General features: G+C 42.3%; 3 protein-coding genes across 4 annotated transcripts in view; 2 read left to right on the plus strand and 1 right to left on the minus strand.

The window, feature by feature from the left end:
* Positions 1-1011: 1011 nt before the first annotated feature.
* Positions 1012-12296, plus strand: ddx20 (DEAD (Asp-Glu-Ala-Asp) box polypeptide 20). Its single transcript, XM_022214660.2, has 11 exons — positions 1012-1243; positions 5233-5327; positions 6721-6889; positions 6979-7093; positions 7284-7426; positions 8263-8401; positions 8611-8669; positions 9723-9805; positions 9933-10038; positions 10698-10799; positions 10916-12296. The coding sequence occupies exons 1-11, from the start codon at positions 1048-1050 to the stop codon at positions 12139-12141; spliced, it is 2433 nt and encodes an 810-aa protein (XP_022070352.2). The 5' UTR covers positions 1012-1047; the 3' UTR covers positions 12142-12296.
* A 929-nt stretch (positions 12297-13225) lies between these two features.
* On the plus strand, positions 13226-15182 carry LOC110965563 (uncharacterized). The gene is made up of 2 exons (XM_022214661.2): positions 13226-13880; positions 14330-15182. The coding sequence occupies exons 1-2, from the start codon at positions 13341-13343 to the stop codon at positions 14477-14479; spliced, it is 690 nt and encodes a 229-aa protein (XP_022070353.2). The 5' UTR covers positions 13226-13340; the 3' UTR covers positions 14480-15182.
* Positions 13950-23301, minus strand: part of kcnd3 (potassium voltage-gated channel, Shal-related subfamily, member 3) — a 114274-nt gene continuing 104922 nt past the window's right edge. For both annotated transcript variants that reach the window (XM_051949159.1, XM_051949158.1), the window contains exons 6-9: positions 22383-22415; positions 22157-22249; positions 20706-20965; positions 13950-17844 (exon numbers count right to left, since the gene is read on the minus strand). In XM_051949159.1, coding sequence (XP_051805119.1) covers positions 17670-17844; positions 20706-20965; positions 22157-22249; positions 22383-22415 — 561 coding nt within the window. In that variant the 3' untranslated portion in view covers positions 13950-17669. The remainder of the gene's footprint in view (positions 17845-20705; positions 20966-22156; positions 22250-22382; positions 22416-23301) is intronic.

Raw genomic sequence — 23301 nt, forward strand, 5'->3', positions numbered from 1 at the left:
TGGATACACATCCAGCTCAGACTATGCGCCTGCAGACCAAATGAAATGTGGTCAATAATGCATTTATTGCTAATCTATCAATATCAATCTGATATTTTTGATTTTGATTGCATGCTTTGAAAAAAAATTAAAGGAGAAAGTCAGTCTCAAATCATGAGAGACATTTATCACAGATGCTGCAAAGACAATCTCATTTGGCAATTTGCTTTAAAGAGCTCTGAAGAATCCATACAGAAATATCAGCAACTCATTTCCAAGTTGATGAAGTTAGCCAGATGGCAAGCTTTTACTTTTCTTTATTTTATTTTTTAAAAGAAAAGAGGAATTGTTTTTCAACTCAACCCTCCTGTTATCTTAATTTAACCAAAAATATTATTTCCTTCTCTGAAAAAAAATCAAAAAATTCAGCAAAAAAATTCCCCAAATTTCTGAAAATTTGCAAAACCTTCAGGAAGAAAGTTTCAATGATTCCTCAAAAGCTTCCCTTAAAAGTTTTATTTTAAAAGAATCCCCCAAATTTGGCAAAAAAAATCTTAGAAATATTTTCAAAAAAAATGAGTAAAAATCTTCCAAAAAAAGAATCCTTAAAAAAATATCTAAAGTGATTACATATATATCAGTAAAACTTCTAATATTTTCTTTAAGAACATTCACAAAAAAAATCTACCAAATTCCAGCTAAATTTGCTGGATTTTGGTCATTTGTTTGTGAATGTTCTCAAGAAATATTTTTAACATTTCTTTTTTAATCAAAAAAATGTTTAATGATTTCCCAAAAAATATTGAAAATATGGAAATTAAAATTTTCACTGTGAAAACATATATTATTTCCACATTTTCAAACTTTAAAACCGGTCAATTTTGACCCACAGGACAACGTGAGGGTTAAATAACTTTAGGAAGAAAAACAAGATGCAAAGCCTGACAATCTTGACAGGGTAATTCCCCTCCAGGCCACTTGGGGGCAGCACATGTGTAGATCTGCTGCCGCTCTGCGGGCTTTTAAACCGGCTGAGTTTCAGCACCGGCGGTAAACATTCCAGCAAATATGGCCGCCGCCATGAGGAAGGCAGCCCACGACATCGAAACGCGAAAGCGGACCGACGATGTGCTTCTGTCGGAGGGTATCGACTTCGGCTCCCTGCTGCTGTCTCCGGCGGTGCTGGACGGTCTGTCCGCCGCGGGCTTCCAGAAACCTTCCCCGATCCAGCTGAAGGCGATCCCGCTGGGCCGCTGCGGACTCGGTGAGTGGATGAAGCATCACAAACAGGTTGCTTAAGGTGGATTTGCAACAGAAACGTTGTGAAGCTCCTCAAAACAAGTGCTAAGGCTTTTCTCTTAAGACATGCGTGTTGCAACTTCAATGAAAATCTCCTGTTGCCCTCTGAAGGACAAACTTCCAATGTGTTTCTGTCTGACTTATGAAGCTATGAAGTGTGTAATAAAAGCTGTATTAGTATCTGTGCATGAGCTGAAGAGAAGACCGGTTGCTATCTGCCTGCCTGCCAGGGGTTCACTCTTCTGGCTGCAGTGTTATGGCTAAAAGTTTGAAATATTGACCTAACTTACATGTTTGATTTTTCTCCTTGTGGCTATATGTTATTGAATTTGTTGATGTTGTGCAAGTGGCTGGTAGAGAACAGTTCTGTGGATCTGTTGCATGGATGTCTGGTTGATGAGTAACAAGAAGAAAGAACTAATGGTGACGCTGCCATCGTGCACAGTGGTGCTACAACTAACCACTACATTTTCTGGATTAATCAGTTAGTTGCTTGGTTTGCTTAATGTCTGTTGTGGAAGTTCAGCAAGGTTAGAGAAGGTGAAGAAGCAGACACAGAGCGACACACTGGAGACTCAGATGATTTAGGTTGCAAGTGAGGAGCAGCCATACATGCAAGCATCAGTTCTGAAGGATTCTCTCTGATCTTCGGGTATATATTATAGTTGGGAGAGAGGGGTCAGATTTAGACTTCAGACCAATATAGAGACAACTCATCTGCTTCATCACATCAGAATAGACAATATTATCTAACCTTGACCACAGCAGAGAGTCCTGGCATATCTTCCTCCTACAGCATCTGCCTGTCGGAAGGCCAATGATGTCAGCTAACTTCTTTTTGTGTACAGTGTTTTTGTATTTTCTGCTGTAACACTGAAAATTTCCCTGCTGTGGGATCAATAAAGGATCCATCCATCCATCCATCCATCAGCTGTAAGAAAATACAGTAGAAAAGAGAGTAATTGAGTAATTTTCCTTCACAGCTTGGTCTCCAACAATGACAAGTATTGGTGAAAAATGTCAATTAATGTTTCCCAAAGCTCCGACATGAGATATTCAATTTACTGTCATGGAGGAGTAAAGAAATCAGAAAATATTCACATTTAACAAGCTGGAATCTGCGACCTTGTTTTTTTATTGCTTAAAAAATGACTCAAAATGCTGAATCAGTAGGAAAATCAAATTATTAGCTGACAGATTTGGTTGGTTGTTGGAGCTCCAGTGCACAGTGGTGTGCATGTGTCGTGGCTGAAGATCCACTGTCGAGCTGGTTTTAATGCAGTGGTGAATGTCGCATGCGATTGTGTACGTTGGCTGTATTGGCACCCGCATGAGAACTTTGTGTTTGTGTGTGAGTGTATGGGGATTGCAGTTCAGTACTAAAACCCCTAATTGGTATAATATTCTGTGACTTTCACTTTGCATCTTTTATCTTCTAATGTACCGTCAGTTACTTCTTGTCCTTCTCTCCGGTGTTATGATCAAAGATCTGATCAAGAGCCTCATCCACAGTCTAACAGTTGGTCCTTGCTCTCAGGAAGGTTTATATACTAACTGTCAGAGAGATTCTTTATATGATTGAAGCAATGTTGTGACTGTTTGTGAGAATGACAGTAATCCTATATAAGGTATAACATGTTGCCTGGAAGCTGTGGTTCCCGTGAGGAGTTCCTAGGAAATGTAGACAGAGTGTTAAGGTGTGTGTTTGCGTTGACATATTAGTTAAATTGATGGATGAACATGTTTCTAAACAGCTGATTTGAAAAGCTTTTCTCTGAATAGTCTCGCCTCTACATTTCCTATTTCTGGTCCTGGAACATTGACACCGCAGAATGACTAAATTTAAATGTATTTATCAAAAATGGTCATTTATTTTGGGGTTTCATGTGGTCATGAAGAGTCACAGATGAAATCAGCTACATTTAAATCAGCTAAATTACACTGGGTGTAAGTATAAGAGACAGCATTCACAGTGCAGCATTCGCGCCATGGCTGGTGTGAGAAGAGCAACACTCGTCTTCCTGGCTCTTCTTTTCAAAATATGTCACTCAGCTATTTTTTTTTGGCGCTTCCCATGTGTCAGTGCAGCACTATCAATGTCTCCATGGAGCGACTGTCTGAAAAATGTGCGCCGTTATCCCAGTTTTCAGATGGTACTGCGTCTCCTCCTCTTCTTCCCCCAGGCTCTTCATTGTGCCTCCCTGTGTGGCCGTATGATTAAAAACTACATCAAATCTATCAGTCACAGCTGACCATTGTGCTTCTAGGAGACCAGAACCAGGCCCTGAGTGACTGTTTATATATTACTGTTGAAATAACACAACCAGACCTTTTGTGTAGCTTCCTTCATGCTGATTTGCCCATATAATATACAAAAAGCATGTCAAATTTGCCTCATATATAGCAACACGCTTACTTCGATTGCTTGTCTATAGTTGATTTTTGCCTAAAATAATGCCCCCCCCCCCAAGCAGCTTCCATATAATGTGGCCCGTTTATTCCAGTCATCCCAAAATGTATCAGTCCAAATTAGGATGCACATCATAGTGTATTTATGTGCTGCTTCTTCCTTATGTTTGACATTATAATGTACCTTTTCCCTCCTCTGAATAGCTTCCATGTGATGTGGCCAAAAGATTCCAAACCAGAACGTCTGCTCTGCCCACATAGGACATATCTCCTTACGTTGCAGTTTCTATTTTCTAATTTCTTGTTTCTGAACAGCGTTTGAATATAGAAACTTTGACATCATTTGTGATGGAATCCTTCCAGACAGCTTGAAGTCACCTTCAGACGCAGTAAATGCTGTTTTTCAAAAATCAGAGGGAATTTAGTGTGAAAAAACAGCTCCATTACTCCAATGTCATGCTGAAATACAAACAATACTAATCATGGGTAAGGTTTCCAGCCCCCCTGACTCTACTACACCCTGCATTCCTAATACCCGCTACAAAATGATTCTGTCACTTTTCAAGCCAAATATTTGCTGATTCCAGCTTCAGTATGAGGATTTGTTTTTGCCTGAGGATAGTAAATAATATATCTGTTTGTATTATTATGCCACCTTGACTCTGGGAAACTGGAATGATCATTTTTCACAGTTTATGACACAATCAATTTGCACTGCCAATTTTTCAGGGTTATCAATGATGAAAATGTCATTAGTTGCAGCTGCACTAATCTAGACCGTCATCTCAGATGGAGAGAGTCTTGTTCTGTTGGGTAAAGTCGCAGGGGGAGGAACCGCTAGATTAACTGTGTACTAGTGTTGGATGTGAATACTAGAAAATTATCGTTTTTTTTCCATTAAAAATGAAATGTATGTTTGTGTGTATACAGACTGTAGTTTATGATTTACTGATGCAAAGACTGAGGTGTCACATTTGCAGCCAATGAAATCTAATTTCTTGTTGCTCATAGCATGAAATTAATTTTCCAGAAATGGTGTCCATGCTACTCTTCAATGAGAACATGTGACACTGTTGAAATATCACAGATTTATTATTTTTTTTTGTGTGTAATGGGACTGAATTAACTTTGATTACTACTGACATAATGATTATTCACTCTGATTCTAAGAGCAAATCATTCACTGAACATTTTACTGCTTTTTTTTATACAAATTTACCAAAGTGGTTCCACAATGATGCAAATAGACATAAAAAAAATCGATACATACGAGATAAATTGTAGCTGCTTTCCACTTGGAGGTTGCCAGTGAAAGAGCTCCTGCCAGCAGCTGTGAAGCAGCGAGTGGGTAATCGCTTTGTACTTAAGGTAAACCCGTGTGATTGGTCAAACTGTGACTAGGAGGCACTCGATTTGATGCAGCAGGTGAGGCACCCTTGACATCAAGCACCACCCAATCAAGTGTAATTTATTGCAGATGCCAAAATTGTGATTGCGATTATTCTGGGTAACTGTGCAGGCCTCACTGTCCTTCTCTTGTTTCAGATTTGATTGTACAGGCCAAGTCCGGCACTGGAAAGACATGCGTGTTCTGCACTGTAGCCCTCGACTCTCTGGTCCTGGAGAATCCTGCGACTCAGGTGAGTGGATTTGCTCAAGTGGAACTCGCAATGATGAGTGAAATATGGAGAAATATATCTTCACTCTCTCTTAAAGTGATGAGTTTAAGTTGCTAAGTGTCAGAAGCATACAGTGGCCCCTCATCCATTGTGAGGGTTACGTTCCAGGCCCGCCACAACAGACCACATTTATTTTATTTTTTATATACATTTCAAGTAAGTGCCATAAAACAAGTTTAAGAGTCATAATACGACTGTAGTGTCTACAGGCAGTGCAGACGTAGGAGGACTTATTTTTTATTTATTTGAAGTCTGTCAAGGTGTTCAGTGAAGAGCTGAGTTTTTAGAATTTCCTTAAAGACTGAGAGAGACTCTGCAGATCGAATAGAGTTTGGCAACTCGTTCCACCACTGGGGAACCACAGAAGAGAAGAGTCTAGCTATCGACCGGCCCTGTTGTGGTGGTTGTATCAACCGCTTTTTGTTGGCTGAGTGTAGTGAGCAGGAGGGAGTGTAGACCTGAATGAGAGAGTTCAGGTTGGAGGGAGCTGTTTTCATTGTAGTTTTGAAGGCAAGTGTTAGTTTTGAATTTTATGCGGGCAGCAACTGGAAGCCAGTGAAGCGATCTGAACAGGCGACATGCTGTTTTTGGCTGATTGAAAACCAGATGTGCGGCTGTGTCTAGGTGAAATAGTCAAGACCAGATGCTGATTGCATTGTTTTACATTTTTTAGACTAGAAAATGCTTATTATACCGCAAAAATTATTAAAATAATGCAGCGATCGCAGAGCTGGTCGCTATGACTGAACTGTTGTGCTGCAATGCATCATGGGAGTTCAGGGTGTTGGGGGGGGGGGGGGGGGGGGTTAAATGGCATTATTGTGGTTTATGTTAGTGTTGCAGTGTTATTTGTGTTTTATTGTGTTTTTGTGGTTTTGTCAGCCTAGTTAGTTTAAGATGTGTGTTTGACTTCCTGCCACATTTTCTCTAATGCTGCTCTTTGTGTCTTTCAAAATAAAAGCATCTGTCAGTCACAGTGTGCACATAAAGCAGATATCCTTTTTCTAGTGTCATGCTTCAATGCAGCTTGTCATAGTAATAAATCTGTAAAAATACCTATAGACTGCAAAATCCCACGATGTAGTGAAAAATCCTCGATACCAAATACAATTTAAAAATATATGATACAGTAGGCTGTGAAAAGTGAACTACGATATGGCGAGGGAGCACTGTAAATGAAGAAGAACAATAACTAGCAAAGCAGAAATACTTCTCGTCATGTTGAACTGGCTGCATTCTCGTGCATTGTAATCTTATTACCTGCGAAGGCCTCACAGATTGGGAACTATCCAGCATCTGTAAATGGCTGTTGGTGCCTGTCTTTCTTCATTAACAACCCTTTTCCCTCCCTCAGGTTCTGGTGTTGGCTCCTACACGTGAGATAGCAGTGCAGATCCACTCAGTAGTGATGGCCATAGGCTGTGCCATGGAGGGCCTGGAGTGCCATGTTTTCATTGGCGGCAGGCCTGTGAGCCAAGACAAAGCTCATCTGAAGAAGTGTCACATAGCCGTGGGCTCACCTGGTAAGAGGCCAGAGGGATATATTAATGGGCATGTTGTCATCACTGCGTTGTTGTTTGTTTCCTAACAATGCTTCCGGTTGTGTGCTCAGGTCGCATCAAGCAGCTGATTGAGTTGGGCATGTTGTCAACCTCCAGCATCAGACTGTTTGTTCTGGATGAGGCCGACAAGCTGCTGGAGGAGGGCAGCTTCCAGGAGCAGATAAAGTAAGATAGACACGAACATCTGCAGTCATATTTAATGAGCTGCATGTTATGGCAGCAGGCTGTCGTCGGAAGTGCAAATTGTTATTCAACCACGGTGTTTAGACTGAAGCCCTCGAGAGGATCCGTCATAAAAATGATGCTTACAAACCGATAAATGCTAAAATCAACTCTTCCCCTTGCTCCTCTTCAGCTGGATCTTCTCCTCGCTCCCTGTGAACAAACAGATGCTCGCACTCTCTGCCACCTACCCAGAATCCTTGGCTCAGCACCTGACCCGCTACATGAGAGAGCCCACCTTTGTTAGACTCAATCCCAGCGACATGGGCCTGAAAGGTAGGATGCTCTTTTCATGGTCTGGTAGGTCAAAATTTAAATCAAAGGGTTAAAGCATCACTTCAAAGTGGAGCCCGACGGATAATTTGTGGAGTTGAAAAATCTAACAGTTCTTCCTGTTGGCGATAAAAGACAATTATGTAATTTTGGAAGTTAAAAAAAACAACAACATAACTTTCAAATCCACAGGTGAATTTTAAGGATCAGAGTGTTCACTTTCCTAAAATCTATTTCACAAGCGAGCGAGCAACTTACCGTGAAGACTTGACTCTTCACCACTAACTACTCGGTGGTTCACAGCTGTTTTACATACTCTGCTACATGTGCTGCAGACACTGCTGAGAGTGTTGTAAACAATGATGTTGGAGCTGTGAACTGTAACGATGCCATTTGTAAACGACCCCAAGCACCTTTTTTCTATTTTCAAAAACAATTTTCATATTTAAATGCCGACTCTCCATAAGAAGGGAGGAAGGATGTGATAATAAAGGTTTATAATGAAATGTTGTGAGAAGTTGTTTTTTGAGGATGTGAGGTGATGGGCTGTAAGCAGAGACTAACATAAGCCACTGATATTAAAACCACTCTTCTCTTTGACAGGATCACATTTAAGCCTTGTTTACTTGGAAGCTTGTAACTTGTTCTTTATATATATTGTACAAACTGACAATAAATGGTTTTATCAGAGGGTAAGAAAACAAGCCTTGAACTTCACACACATCAGTGACTGAACACATCCCACCAGGAGCACGCTGGATGGAAAAAAAAAAAGATGTTTTTATGTCAGTTTGAATCAGTGATCTTGTGTTTGTTGTCTTTGTGTTCCACCCTGCCAGGTCTGAAGCAGTATTACAAGCTGGTGCAATCCCATCCGTTAGCGCACAAGGTTTTTGAGGAGAAGGTGCAGCACTTATTAGAGCTTTTCAGTAAAATCCCTTTCAACCAAGCTCTGGTATTTTCCAACTTACACACAAGGTAACCGTTCATTCTAATGTTTATTGTCCTTCATACATGTTGTTGATTATCTTTAAGACCAAGAAAAACAGTTTTTCACTTGTGGATTTAATCTTTGCACGATGCTGAATTGATAAGAATTCATTAGCTATGGAAAGGGGTTATATTATCTGTTATATATGTTTGGAAAAAATGGACATGAAATGCTCTTGTGCTGATTGTTCCTGCAGGGCTCAGCAGCTGGCTGACGTCCTGTCCTCCAAAGGCTTACCTTCTGTTTGTATCTCAGGTGAGAGGTTCTGTGGAAAAACTGTTTAATGATAAGATCATGCAGGAGAAAATAAACTGATAATATCTGACTTGATTCTCACATTATCTTTTAGCATTAAGTTTCTCATTTGTCTAACTGCAAATTGGCTGCTTCTAATTTCTAATAGTTGGTAAAGTGTCATTTTGGAATCAGGACACTATTTGTTATTTTTGACTTTGCGTAACCTTATTCCATCATCTCAATAATAAAATCAAAAACAAATAGTTCTGTGTTTTGCTTCCTATTTGAGACTGTGATGCAAAGATTAGCAGATAGATGTCATAATATTAACTACAAAGTGACAACTAGCTAGCCAGGAAGCTTAGCACAAACATAGGAAATGAACAAATAGGTTGTCTGGCTCTGTCTACAAACAGTAATGTAAGCATATTTTGCAAAAAATGTGAAATTAGGGTTATAACTTATTCACAGCCTTAGATCCTCGGGTGGGTCCCTGCTGATTGTGCCGAAGTCGAGGCTTAAATCCAAGGCCTTCTCTGTCAGGGCCCCTTGGCTTTGGAACGACCTGCCCGAGGAGATGAGGCTTGCCGAATCAGTTACTTCTTTTAAATCACTTCTTAAAAGACACTTTTATAGACTCGACTTCAAGTAAAGTTCTCTTATTTTTCTTTCATCACTCTCTGCTGTTTTGCACTGCTTGTTGTCCCTCTTTCTAACCTCCTGATCTTCTATTTCTATCTTTATTTTCTTTTCAGCTTCTCTCTTAACCCCCTTTCGTGATGTCGTCCATTTAACCAGCTTTTAATTAGCTATCCATTCTGTACATGTTTGTCATTTTTATGTTCTACCTGTCAAAGCATTTTGTGAATGTTCTTCTTAAAGGTGCGATACAAATAAAGTTGTATTATTATTTTAAAAAAAACACACATTTTAAGTGATCTTCCGGCAGTGATTGCTATGAAAGAGTGTTTTTCGCTTTCGTTAAAGACCAAACCGTCAGTTTTGCGTTGACTGTCTCAGCACAGTTGATCTGATCAGATTTAATGATGTGGTGTTTGATGACATGTGCAGGAGGACTGAGTCAGGACCAGAGACTGGAGGCGATGTCCAAACTGAAGCAGTACCAGTGCAGAGTGTTAATCTCCACTGATCTGGTGAGACACAAACACACCTTCCATGTGGCACCACGCATCCTTGTTTTTATCTTTTAATAAATCTGCTGCTATTCAGGTATTTTATCATCAGCTTCTGCACAATAATATTCCTGTTTTTCTCCCCTAGACTTCCAGGGGTATCGACGCAGAGAAAGTCAACTTGGTGATAAACCTGGACGTGCCGCAGGACTGGGAAACCTACATGCACAGAATTGGACGGGCCGGACGTTTTGGTCAGTGTTCATCACTGTTTCCTCGTAACAGAAACCAGCAATCAGAGCTAACCAAAGCAGTGTGGTTTGATATTCCACATTTTCATCACCCAGGTGCCTGATGACATTTTAGTGGGTTGAAGTTGCATCACGATTGCAGAATCCATCCTCTACATTCTCAACTTGTTATTTTTAGTTGCATGTTTTTTCCCTCCAGTTTGACTCAGAATCTGGACAATTACAACTTGCAGTTTAGAAAGAAGGGGGGAAAAAATGTTTGTTTTGCTGCATTCAGTCATTTTCAGGGAGTATGCTTTTAAGATGTGGTTTCATTTTCAAAATTTTCTCACGAAAATGACCTGAGAGGGTAACACTTTGACCTGCTGCAGTTTGTTGCTCTAAATCAGACCCGAGTTGCTCGACCAAAGAGGATTGTCTGGCTCTTTTTCACTGCATTGCACACCGATATAAAGATTACCTTTTTCGACTCCGAGGTATTAGCAGCTTTGACCCAACCAGCAAGGTCAACAGGTTGTGAATCATCTGCATTTAACTGTAATTTACTTTAACAAACATACTCTTTCATCTCAACTGACATGCGCTGTTAAATTGTCTGTGCGTGTGTGTGTGTGTGTGCATGATACACAACTATGAGAACCTCCTTTATCATTTGTTTGCAGGCACTCAGGGGCTGGCTGTGACCTACTGTTGCCATGGAGAGGAGGAGAACAAGATGATGGCCATCGCTCAAAAATGTGACCTTAGTTTGTCTGCGCTGCCGTGTGAGTCCCGTTCACATGTCTGTGTGCAGCACGCTTAACTTTCCTGTTCGCATCTGCAGCCTTTGTTGGTCAATATGAAAAGTAATTCCAGTCTCGTCTATCTGCTGTCCTTTCAGCCACCATAGAGCCCGGGTTAATGGATGAGCCATGTGACTGGGATGTCTGCGCTGAGGCCTCCACTTCAGGCGACGTATCCCAGCTGTTCTCCAGAACAGAGAAGAAGAGGCGCACAAAGACTGAAGCCTCTCAGTCTCACTCTGTCAGGAATAAAGCTGTAGAGCACAGCAGTCAAAGAAAGCCACAAAAAAACCAAGCAGCACAGAGACAAGGAGGACACGGTGAAGAGAGTCGCAGAAAGATATCTTCAGCAGAGGACGGTTTCCCGCAGAGTCCTCCTCGAGCGACGCCAACTCGGAAGGAGCTGCAAGACGCTCTGCCGAAGATCCCTCCTCTCAGCTCATTCAAGAAACAACGGTCAAAGTTTATGACCTTTGAGGAGGCTGAGTGGGACTTCCATAGCTTCATTACCACCGGGTTGGGGAGGTCAGTGGAGGTCATCAGGGAGTTCAGAGGCCGAGAGGATGGAGGCCCCAGTGATCAGAACGAGCATCGGGAATCAATCACGCTTAATGATGACGGAGCCCAAAAGGTAGCACAGAATAGTGAACGATGGAAATCTAACTTGTCATCTCAAAGGTTGGTGTCCAGTTCTTCTATTTCTGATGTGGAGGAGAGCCAGGATGAAGCGACAACAGGAAGCTCAAATCAAATTGACAGCGCTGAATACAGAGCTGAGCCTCAGACTGAAGCTAGACATGCACCCAAACCAAAGGCAGGTCCCACTAGGTCCAAAGCTTCTGCTTCTTCTGAACTCAGAACATACGGCCAGATACCTACAAGTGGGAGAGCTTCGTCTCATCCTGAGAGCAGGGAATCCGTACCGAGCATAAAATCAAGCCCCCGAACCAACCAGACGGTCCCAGCAGAGACTCGCAGAGAAGAATTGCAAAAGTTGAAAAAACAGATTGGGAGACGGCGCAGAAAGCTCTCAGAGAAGACGAAAAGAGAACTAAAGAGGGAACGGGATGAAGAATATGGCATTGACATGGAGGAAGAAGAGGAAGAGGAGGAGGAGGAGTGGGGCGCGGAAACTTACTGGAGAGCCTGCTACCGAGCCTGGAATAATTACTACACATGCATGGCCCCTTTTCATGAGCATGGTTACCAAAGCTACTACAGAGCAGCGCACAACTGGATGGCAGCTTATCGTATGAACGCCATCTACATGGAAGAACTCCTGAAATTTCCATTAAGCACTTACAATTATGATGTTTCCCAGTGAGAAACACGTTCACCGAACCAGAATCCTTGTCTGAATGGCCTCTGTTAAAAATGCACCTTCATGTAACAAATGGCACTTGAAATTTTGTGTACTTTTTAATGCAGTCTTGGCATATATTGTCTCAATTACTTTTCTAATAAAATTACCTGATCAAGTATGCGTTTCAGATATTATTTCCTTTCGCTCACAAGCTCTTTTTTATATATTAAAACAGCAGGACACTGCTAATGTAGAGCCTATGCAAGGAGACAAAATGCTCAAATTCTGTGCATGACCAGTCACTATGTTGTTTGCACATGGAGGTGGGTGACTTTCTGTGTTTTACACTGAATGCCACACACTTGCAGCCATCAGTCTAACCTAATGTATAGAGAAAAGTCAGACTGTACCCTGTACTGTATGTAATTTCTCCAGCAGGGCACACCAAGGTCAGACAACTCTACATGCTCCTGATTACAGTCTAATCAAGCTGTCTGCCATTCACCCAATCAGCACTGGGCAGCACACAAGACCAAAACACCCTTGAAAAATTAGTCTGAACCAGGGGCCCCCACTTGAGCTACATTTTTCCACCATGTGTAGCGTTTGTGTCCTCAAATCATGCAGCAAAGGCTCGTTCATGCTCGCTCTGTGCTGCAGCACTGACCAGGAGACAGATTTTACATTAGAGGATGCAGAAAAATGCAGGTGACATGATGGATGTTCACACTTTACAGAACGAAACCACTTGGCACAACCACACCGACACGATCCATTTCCCTGCGTTTCTTATCTTCAACTGCACGGTCCTCACCCTGTCTTTAGTTTTGGGTTTGCCCGGCAACTTGTGGGTCTGCTGGGTTGTGTTCAGAACCAAGAGTCTGCAGAACTGTAACAACGCCCTGCTGGTCAGCTTGGCCGCCAGTGACCTGCTGAAGTGCGCCGTGGATACTCCGCTGCTGCTCTTCTCTTTCCTGTGCCAGGGGAAGGACAGCCAGGTGTCCGTGTGCGCCCTGCAGCAGTTCACCTACGCCCTGTGCAGCTGCGTCCAGCTGCTCACTCTGGTCAGCATCAGCGTGGAGCGCTTCCAAGCCATCGCCTTCCCTTTTCAAACCGAGAGAAGGAAAGCGAGGGTGCGTCTCTGGATTACCTCCATCTGGGCGTGCGGCCTCATTTTAGCCATAATCTCTTTGACTCTCTCCAAAAAGGCGCTTTTCTACATGCTCTGCCGCCCGCACATCGGGGGCAGCGGCGGCGAGGCCGACCAGCGCCACACGGATCCGTTCGGGCCCTACGTGTTGGTGCCGGTGTGGGGACTCTCTTTGACCGTGATCGTCGTCCACTACGTGCGGATCTTCAAAGTTGTGAGGCAGCACCGGAAGAAAGTGTTCAACCGCGGGGTCCAGCTGAGGCCCACAGTGGCGGAGCATGTGTGGGCCTGGCTGAGCGTCCCTTCTTCAGCACCTCGGACAGCTCCGCGGGGCTCCAGCAGGTCTCTGCCCCTCAGGCCGCTGCCTCTCCGCCGGACGATGCTGCTGGTGGCCGAAGCGGGCGCTCCCTGTGCGGGCGTCGCCGCGGCCAGACCCCCGGAGATCGTAGGGGCAGTTTGCCTCTTGACCCCCGGAGCCAAGGAGCGCGGCAAGAAACAGATGGAGGGGAAGCTGGCCCAGCGCTTTGGGTACATTATCATTGCGTTCACGCTTTTCTGGGTGCCCATGGTGGTTATTCTGCTCATGAATGTCATCTCGTGGCCGGACAGAGTGAGTGTGCAAGTCGTTTTTGTCCTCATATTAACATGTGCAAAAAAAACCCCACAAAAAACTGTAACGCAGGACTGTAATGCATATTTAATAAGTTGTAGAGATTGTAATATGAACTCTTAATTTAAAATAAAAAATAAATAAATAAAGACACCATTCCAAATGAGACCTCAGCCGACAGAGTTTTTATCACAATTTAGCAAACGAATTTAGCAGCTTATCAAGAGAAGTTATTCCATTTGCTGGGAACAGTATCCACTTTTTGTCTGATTTCATTTTAATCTTTTTGGGTTTGGGCAACATAAAGGTGCCACCTGGAAATTCTGATTATTTTCAGCCATTTTTTCTCCCCTCAGCTGAATAATTAATCCAAAAATGAAACCTCAGAACAAATTCTCACTAATTTTGGTCCAGCGTTTCACTAGTCTGCGCTCTCTCCTGCACTGCAGTTACAGATGGAGCTGGAGACATCAGCGGTGGTTCTGACCTTCGTACAGGCTGCAGTGGATCCCCTCATTTACACTTTTGTCACCAGGCAGTTTCGAACTGAACTCAGCAAGATCTTGTCCTCCATCCCAGGGTGTCCCCCAAAACCATGAGGCTGAAGGTTCACTATTTGGATGTGAACATGCAAGCCTTCACAAAGGACTGCACTTTGGGAGCTGAATCTACCCTCTGAAGCTCAGTATATGTAGGAGCTGCTACCGTATGAGTTAGTACAAGGCGGGTGAAGAAGACAGCCTCACAGATTGTATATTTGTGGCAGATATAGATGTTTTATCAGGCGTTTCACAGTCGGGACACAAGACAAGGTCATAAATAATATCCAACACCTGACAAGATACGCACAGCAGTAGTCTCAACAACGACAGGTGGCATAGGAGGGCAAAGCAAAGAGTGAGAGGAAAAAACTGACTGAGCCCAGAAAAAAGACAATCAAAGGAGAGTACATAACAGAGAAAGAGAGAGACAAACACAACCACAGACCTGTTTTTGCTGTTTGTAAATAAAAATGCCATCCTTTGACACTTTGAGCGGAATATATGCTTACATAATATTTCAAACCGTGTCATTTTAAAGTGCAGCTTGACACAAAACAACCTGTTTTCAAAACAGGGAAGCAGGAAATTAACCACGTTTAATCACTGTCCTCAGCAACAAAATACAGGGAGCCTCACCTCTGCCGTTACCTACGTCATGCTCCTCTTGTAGACTTCAATAGATTCTAAATGTCGGACTTTATGCTGTAAATACGAAGTCAGTGTCTTTAACCCCACTTTTTAAAACACACTTAAAAAGCTCTGTCTGTCTGTGCTTGTTTTCTTTTCTTTTGTTTTTTAAATTTCATGTAAGTTTGAGCACAGTTTGACTAAACACTAATACTGGATCTAGGCAGTTGTTGTCACTGTGTACAGTACTAAATTACCAGCAATAGTACGAGATCACTACTAGGAATATCAGAGGTAAAACACATCTTGTTCCAACTCTGTAGAATAGTTTTGGCTTCCTTTGGGTTGGGACTAACCTCAGGATCAGAGAGAACTAAACCACGAGTCCTACAGACCCTAAGATGTAGCGATGTGCTGATATGGTACCAATATGCTGAATAATTCCACCTGTTGCCTGATGTAATGATATGTCTTTTTTCTCTAAATCTTAGTACAAATGCATATGTAAAACTGGTTATGCTTTTAAGATGTCTCCACCTCAAGCTAATTAAATACACATTTTTAACTGACCGTGATACATTTGCTGCTAGTGTAACAGTTTTAAATAGTCTACTTCTACAGGAAAACACATCAGCTACATGTGGGCAGATGTAATATTAGACCAATTCCAGTATTGCTTTTGAAATATGCTGTTGGCTGAAACTGGTGCACCTCTAGCCCAGTCTGTGTGCTCTTGATCACCATTTTATTTCATCTACTCGGAGCAGAAGTGGGCGGTTAGTCTCCTACGACTGAGGCTGCTCTTCTCTGCTTTGGTGAAACTCCAGCAGTATCACCCACCTAAAGACAGACCTAACCGTCTCTCAGGAAGCTGAACCCAAAATGATGAAAAAAGCCAACAGAGCAGCGTCAGATTGGAGCTTAGCAGAGCTAGAAGGTCCTCGTCCATAGTTGAAAAGGTCAGCTTTGATGGGATATGATGAGAAGAAATACTGAAGATATATATTTATATATATATAATATATTGATCTTAGAGTCGAGAGAACATATGGAACAGCACGTTTTTGTTGACGGAGATCTGTGGATGGTTCATCCAGCGTCCTCCGTGTCTCTGTGGTCACTGTTACAACAGACCTCCCTGCTTGAAATTCTCCAGAAGATAAAGTAAGTAAAAATCCTTTGAAACACCAAGGAGGACAAAAAGTACAAACACCAAGTTTCCTAACCACATAGAGTACACATACTCAACAACTTTTGAAAAATGCCCGCTGAGTTTGGGGAAGAAAAAACGTTGACAACTATAAAGACTACTGAAAGCATACTGTTGTTCACACAGGAGGTAGGGATACAACAGGACAACAACAAGAGAGAGAAAAATGTAGAGAGAGAGAAGAGACAGAGTGAGGGAAAGAGAGAGAGAACAAGAGGACAGCTTCACTGGTTCTGCCAAACGATGGTCAAATATTACAAAATATTCTATTAACAATATTCACAAAGATCCTGGGCTTGGGACAGATTTGTGTCAGAAATTCTCAGCGAACGTCTTGTGCTTTTAATTGTGGTGGTTTGAATTCAAAATGTTTTTTTTTTTGTTTGATTTTTTTTTGTTTTGGTTTCGTTGTAAGAGAAATTGAGTTATTTGAGGTCCGTCGGGCTAGCCAAAAGGGAAAAGAACGGGGGGAAATTCAGAAAACTACAAAAACAAATAAATCTCTTTTTACTCCAGCAAAACAGGCACATATTGTGTAAAAGCCTTGTAGCTGAGAATTTTGGACAGAAATGTGTGCAAAAAACCCATCAGAGTGGCAGCTAGTCAAATATACCATATACGGAGCCGTAGAGACTTCCAGGAGAATTGAAACACAAGTTTTCAATCAACTGAGAGAGATATACACATTCGTGCGCACTCACACACACACACACCTCCTATCTGAAACATCACAACTCCTCTAGCAAAAGTTCACATGCACTCATTCACAAATACGAAACTCATTGGTAACGCCATCAAAGACACCTACCGCATTTCGTCTTTTAAAGAATTTTTACTCACGTGGAATAATATTGGACCTGAAAAGGAATTGTGGCATATTGACCTATCAACAGGTAAAATGACACAACACAAAAGGACAAGATTTGAGTCATTGGGGCGGGTGGGAGGGGTGGAAAGGTTTGATTGTGTGTGTGTGTTTTTTCTTTCCCTTTCCACCTGTTCCCTTATATCTCCTGCTTTAAAAAAAGAGTCAAACTGAAGCGTAAATCATAAAAAAGGTGCATTGTGCACAATGAAACATGACTTACTCTGGGAATTCATCTCTGACACTTGGGTGGCACACACTCACTCGCCTCCTTATCTAAAATAGGTCCTCACACATCTTCCCCACTGTTTCACTCACACGCACACAAATATGTATGCCGACCGCTAACATGAAGTTACTGTATCTAAAAGCCATCCTCCGTTTGTACAGGGAGTCCATGTCTTTACAGTACATGACCAGCAGAGGGCAGGCTCCACCAGGGCCAGACTAGGACTCCTTCTCCTCCATCATTCTCAGTCCTCCTCTGTCCCTCAGTCTGTCTTGATGAGACTTTTATCTGTCTTTCTGCGCCTGCACTCTAGTCTTCACAGTGCGGACACCTTCACGACATTTTGGTGGGTGGGGCCTGCGGGCAGGTGAGCGTCGCCCTCGGGAGTCGTCACAGGTGGCGTGGGAATGCTGATGATTGCTGTGGTGATCTGGCTGCTCTGGCAGTTCAGAGGTGCTGGCTCATCTACGCGCATGTTCAGACTGGAGCGGCTGTAGGAATAAATGAAAGAAAAAAGTCAAGGATTAGGGTAATCCCGGAGAAATGGAGAAATATTTCGCTCACAGATAGAACAGAGCTTTAGGGAGATGGGTTTTCTGAAGGTTCGAAATAACTTCGACTGTAGCTGAAGAAAAAGGTAATGAGAAATCCTCCTCTTTCCTTTGAGGTGACTCTAGCAACGATAGCTGTGACCTTAGACCCCTTTCAAAATGAACAAACCCTGGAAAATCCTGTGTTTGAATGAAATCACCGTTAGTGTGAATTGGTCAACAATCCCCAAGGTTTTACACTTTCTCCTCCAAATTAGAATTAGATGAAAGGAGAACTGACAGAGTTCAAACAATGAGCACTAATAACAAACAGACAGGCCACAGACAGACTCTTTATAGTGTGAAACCAACAATATCTGCACAGCTGTCAGCAGCTCATGAAGTGGTTGCAGACTTCTCTAGCACAAAACATAAAGTCAGATTAAATAGTGACTGGTGGAGAAACTTGAGCATAAATATTCAACATACATTTGTCAGGTGGACAGAAATACAACTCCAGTGGGATACTCATATCACTCTTTGTTTTCTGAAATCTGAAAATGATTGGGAGCATGCACAGGACACATTAGGATGGGGTTGCATGGATCGATCCCAGTCACTTTGTTATCCGTTGACAGCGAGGACTGTGTGTGAAAACACAAAGAACAAACAGCTATTGGACTTTTCACTGCATTGGACAAAGAGTGTTTTGGACAAGGATTACATACTCCATCTTTAATTAGAAGCATTTGTAAAGCAGCCAATGCATTGTGGGTGTCTTCTTTCAAGTTAGCTTTTAAGTCTTACTGGTCCAAAGTTGTTACAGAATAAATGTCTCAAAACAAATGTCCTGATCCGGGCAAAATTCCTTTTGTCAGACTCACAGATGACTAAATGTTATTGGGAGTAAGTGAGAGTAAATTAGCACCTCGTTGTCAGTTGTTGTTAGTTACATGGAGCGTAATTAGGCTAATGGTAGTGGATGGTTGAAAGTTGTTAATTGCCAGCCATTAGGCCTAACAGTGAATCTGGTTAGAAGGTACTGTCTAGGATGTTCCCCTGCCAGAACAGATTATAAAAGCACACTGCCAAAGGCGAGAGAACATTGTGTGAAAAAAAATAGAGTTGGTGAATGATAACTATATTCTGCCTACTTGTTTCTGAATATCACAATTGAAGTGTAGAAATAAAATACACTTTCTAAAAACAATTACATTTGTTTTTGTTTATGAAGTAACCGTGACCTAATATTCCGAAGTTTACAAATTATAAAATACAGTCATGGAAAAACTTACTAGACCACCTTTGTTTTCTTCAATTTCTTGCTCATTTTTATGCCTGGTACCACTAAAAGTATATTACCTGAAGAATATAATGAATACAACAAAAAATGCTTACATAATACTTGATGTCCTATTTAACATGCTTAAGCTTAAGGCCATTTCATGTCATCAGCAGCACTGCACATACAAAGGCCTAGAGTGGTTTCCTGCTTACATTCAAGCTGTAGCACAACTCAGAAGTTGTCAGCTCTCACATAATGCCGAAAACAAAAGAATTATGTGAAGCCACAAAGGCAGCCATCTTGGCACTGCTGGAAACAGGTATGAGTGAGCGACAGGTCGTGAATAAACTGAAGATCTCCAAGACAGCCATTCATTACACTGAGAAACAACAAGCCCCACATGGTACTACCAAATTGCCAGCTGGTCACAACAGGAAACGTCTTTGTACCCCACAAGATGACCGTGCACTCATCCGTTCCTGTGTCAGGAATCATCATCAGACCTCCAGGGACTTTAAAATGAGTGGGCACTGTCGAGAAATGTGACTTGTTTGCTATGGACAGTTGGAAACTGACTTCTTGAAGCTGGTCTGAAGTCACACAGGGCATGGAAGAAGACCTTCATAAAGGAAAGGCAGAGGAAAGCTCGGTTACTCTTTGCTGGGATCACAAGGATTGGACTGTTGATGATTGGACTAAGGTTCTCTTCAGTGATGAATCCAATTTTCAGTTGATGCCCACTATACCCAACTTACTGGTTAGGAGGAAGCCTGGAGAAGCTACAAACCAGATTGTTTTGCCCCTACAGTAAAACATGGGAGTGGATCTGTGACGATCTGGGGTTGTTTCAGTATGGGTGGAACAGGGCAACTGCAATTGTGTGAAGGGCGAATGAACCCAGTCATTTACAGGACTACTCTTCTTCCATCAATGGGAAAACTCTTTCCTCCCTCCAACGACTGGATTTTCCAACAAGACAATGCCCCTTGCTACACGGCGAGGTCAATTAAAGCCTGGATTTAGAACCAGAACATTGGAACCATAACTTAGGGTTAGGGTTAGGGTTAGGATTGGCCTGCTCAATCACCACATCTAAATCCAACTGAAAACCTGTGGAAAATCATCCAATGTAAAATGGAGAATCACAAGCCCAAAAACAGAGCAAATGTCTTTGAATTTGTGTAACAGGAATGGGCTGCTGTGACAGCAGAACATTGTCAGAAGCTGGTGGAGAGCATGGCAAGACGCATGGCTGCAATCATCAAAAACAATGGTTATGCGATCAAGTACTAACTCCTGTGTGTGTCATGTGACTGAAACAGACAGAAAAGAAAACACGGAATGACTAAAAGCACAGTTTTTGGCAGTACAATTTGTCCAAACAAATGAATAACAAATTGAAGAAAACAATGGTTTCTACAAATTTTTTCCATGACTGTATATCGTATCCTAAAATATTCTCAATGCTGGAATATTAACCTTTTGCCACCGCTGCACACAATCTTTATGCCGTGTGCTTTGGGGATTGTCATCTTACCTGGTGCTGAGCGGCTGGATGTGGATGGTACTGAGCTCCTGCAAGCCTTGTTGGTGTGTGTGCGTGTGTGTCAAAGGCTGCATGTGTGCTGGGGCACTGGCGTTCGGTAAAGGGGTGTGATGCTTCTTGCTCCGGCGGGTGCAGCACGTCCCCGTCACACCGTCCTGGCTGGAGAGCGAGGGGCTTCGAGAGGGGTAATTCTGCAGCCCCGCCTCCAGGTAGCTCTGCTGGTAATACTGCTCATCCACAAACTCATGGTTCTAGAAAACAAAAACAATGGAAAGGAAGGAAGAAGGAGAGAGAGTTGCAGCAAAGAAGTGACATTTACAGCATTCGTATTTATGAGCATGTATTGTATATGGCTTGCTATATCCTGTCGTTCTCTGCTTCTTCGCTGGGATCAATAACTCCTCTCAGAATGTGTGATTGCTTTTTTATGTAGGTGCGCATGGTGCTGTGTGTCCACATTGTACTGTGTTGTAGTTCAGAATAATTTTCACTTCCTTAAAGCAGATATAATCAATATTTCTATATTAACAATATATCACACAACCAGTTGTTCATGACAGGAATCACTCAGAGCGATGAACTCACATAGAATTATCACTGCAGTTCCAGTCGGCTCTACAGAGCAGACTGAGTTCAGTGTTTTAGCTTTGGAAACTTTGCTGTTCTGGTTCACGCTCACTGCTTTCATCAGCATTGTTTTCAGACACAGCATGCAGCAGTTTGCATACAGCAGACAGACTAATTTAGCAGTTGAAAGGAAGTTAAAGTGAGCGTTAAGTAGCTCGAAAGAATTTCCCTCAAGACTTGGTGGAGAGCAAAATAGCGCAAATACAACTTCAAGTGAATTAATATCGCGCTTCTGTGTAAATGTGTAAATTGGCCTCTGTTTGCTGATGTTGGCCAGATGGTATCACCTTCAAAAGGTGATAATATGTCAGTGTTGTCTTCCCAGCTCTTTACGGCTCCCCTTGAGCATCCCAAACATCCTTCATGTGGTACGTTTTATGTACGGTGAATAATGAGAGTTTGGGTGCGTGTGCATTAGCCCATGATACATGCTTTCATTCGTCATCCTCTGAGTTGTGCGAGGCTCAGACAGACAGTGTGTCTGTATCGCATGCGGGCAGGCAAGCGTGTATCATAAGGGAAATGCAGTGTACTGGACATCACGCTACATCGAGCATTACTTGTGCGCGGACATAAAAATACTGTAGATCCATACACATTATGCCTGGCTGTCAGCTATTTTCACCTAATGAGCCACAGCTACGGAGAAATGTCTGGATGACTGCGCAATTCTGGGCTCTATATTGATATTGAATTACAGTTTTAGAATCTAATCCATTGATCTTTTCCTTGTGCCTCAGGATAAACAAAGGTTATCACAGATATACAGTTAAAATAAGAAGAAGATATAAAGCTTGAGTATGTGTGCAACTCACAGTGGTTTTCTCCAGACAGTGCAGCAGGTGGTGGTGCTGGCTCTCTAATAGAGAGGTAGACTTGCTTAAACGCTGCTCGTCCTCAGTGGAGTTCTGAAACACACACACACACACACACACACACAGACACAAACATACACCCGGAAAATGAATGCTACGCAACGTTCTCCTTTAGGAAGACACTAATCAGATGTTGGAGGTGTGCGGCCAACTGCTGTCTCAGTACCTGATCTGAAAGGTTCATCTTGTATGGAAGTTGCTTGAGTTGGAGAAGGAGACAAAAGGAGAACAGACATGGAGTTTTACTAGCGTTCATAGGTCAGCATTGAGAACAGGCAGCCATCAGGGCTGCAGTAATGCCAGTCAGACACGGAGGACATTACTATTCTGACCCTGAGAGGCATGTCTGCTAACATCAGTGGAGCCAGTGCATTGATCTGTGCTAGAAGGGAGACTTCTAGCAAAACTCTGACTTAATGGATATACAGTATATACAATTCATATAAAAATTTCCATTGTGACATTTAGCCTCCATCTCTGTTACTGCAAAGGCTCGCTAGAGGCAACTTGTTAATGACTTGTTTTCCATATTTCCTGTTTTTTATGCTGTGGCCTGTTTGTGTGTTTGTTTGTGTGTGTATCTTTGCGCGAACAAGTGGGTGCTATTTCTAGTTCTGTGGTGGTTTGGACACAAAACTCATTTATAGGCAGTGAGGAGGTGAGTCAGACAATAAGTGGACTATCGACTGCTCGGGAGGCTCACAGATCCTCTAACAAAGTAAAGGAAGCTGCAAAAATATCTAACATGACATTTGATTGTCAATACTCAGCAGTTCATTTGCTTATTTTTCATTTAGATTGTTTTAGAAGTTCAAGTTGTTCTGTGGCACCTTGAGAGAGTGAGAGAGTTAGTTTGTAGAAAACATCAGTAAGATCACATCATTATATAATACGACAAGGCTTTTGTTTTTTGGCTTCATGTAAATTATTTCTAAGGTAATATGTAAAAGAAGAGATGCCGACTTAATGTATGTAAGGATTTAGAACTTCTGTATTTCTATGTATCTTACATCTAATTGAGGTTTTGGAAGAGTTACTGCACTGACAGCACAGATTACTTTGCATTATTGGAAAAAAAAATTTCT

This window comes from Acanthochromis polyacanthus, chromosome 6, assembly GCF_021347895.1.
Source record: "Acanthochromis polyacanthus isolate Apoly-LR-REF ecotype Palm Island chromosome 6, KAUST_Apoly_ChrSc, whole genome shotgun sequence".
In the NCBI taxonomy this organism is placed as follows: Eukaryota; Metazoa; Chordata; class Actinopteri; family Pomacentridae; genus Acanthochromis; species Acanthochromis polyacanthus.

Bases quoted from the DNA above. Each gene is read 5' to 3' on its own strand.
- ddx20 (XM_022214660.2), top strand. From the start codon at position 1,048: ATGGCCGCCGCCATGAGGAAGGCAGCCCACGACATCGAAACGCGAAAG. The intron at 1,244-5,232 runs GTGAGTGGATGA...CTCTTGTTTCAG, and splicing joins GCTGGGCCGCTGCGGACTCG to ATTTGATTGTACAGGCCAAG. The intron at 10,800-10,915 runs GTGAGTCCCGTT...CTGTCCTTTCAG, and splicing joins TAGTTTGTCTGCGCTGCCGT to CCACCATAGAGCCCGGGTTA.
- LOC110965563 (XM_022214661.2), top strand. From the start codon at position 13,341: ATGCTCTGCCGCCCGCACATCGGGGGCAGCGGCGGCGAGGCCGACCAG. The intron at 13,881-14,329 runs GTGAGTGTGCAA...CCTGCACTGCAG, and splicing joins TCATCTCGTGGCCGGACAGA to TTACAGATGGAGCTGGAGAC.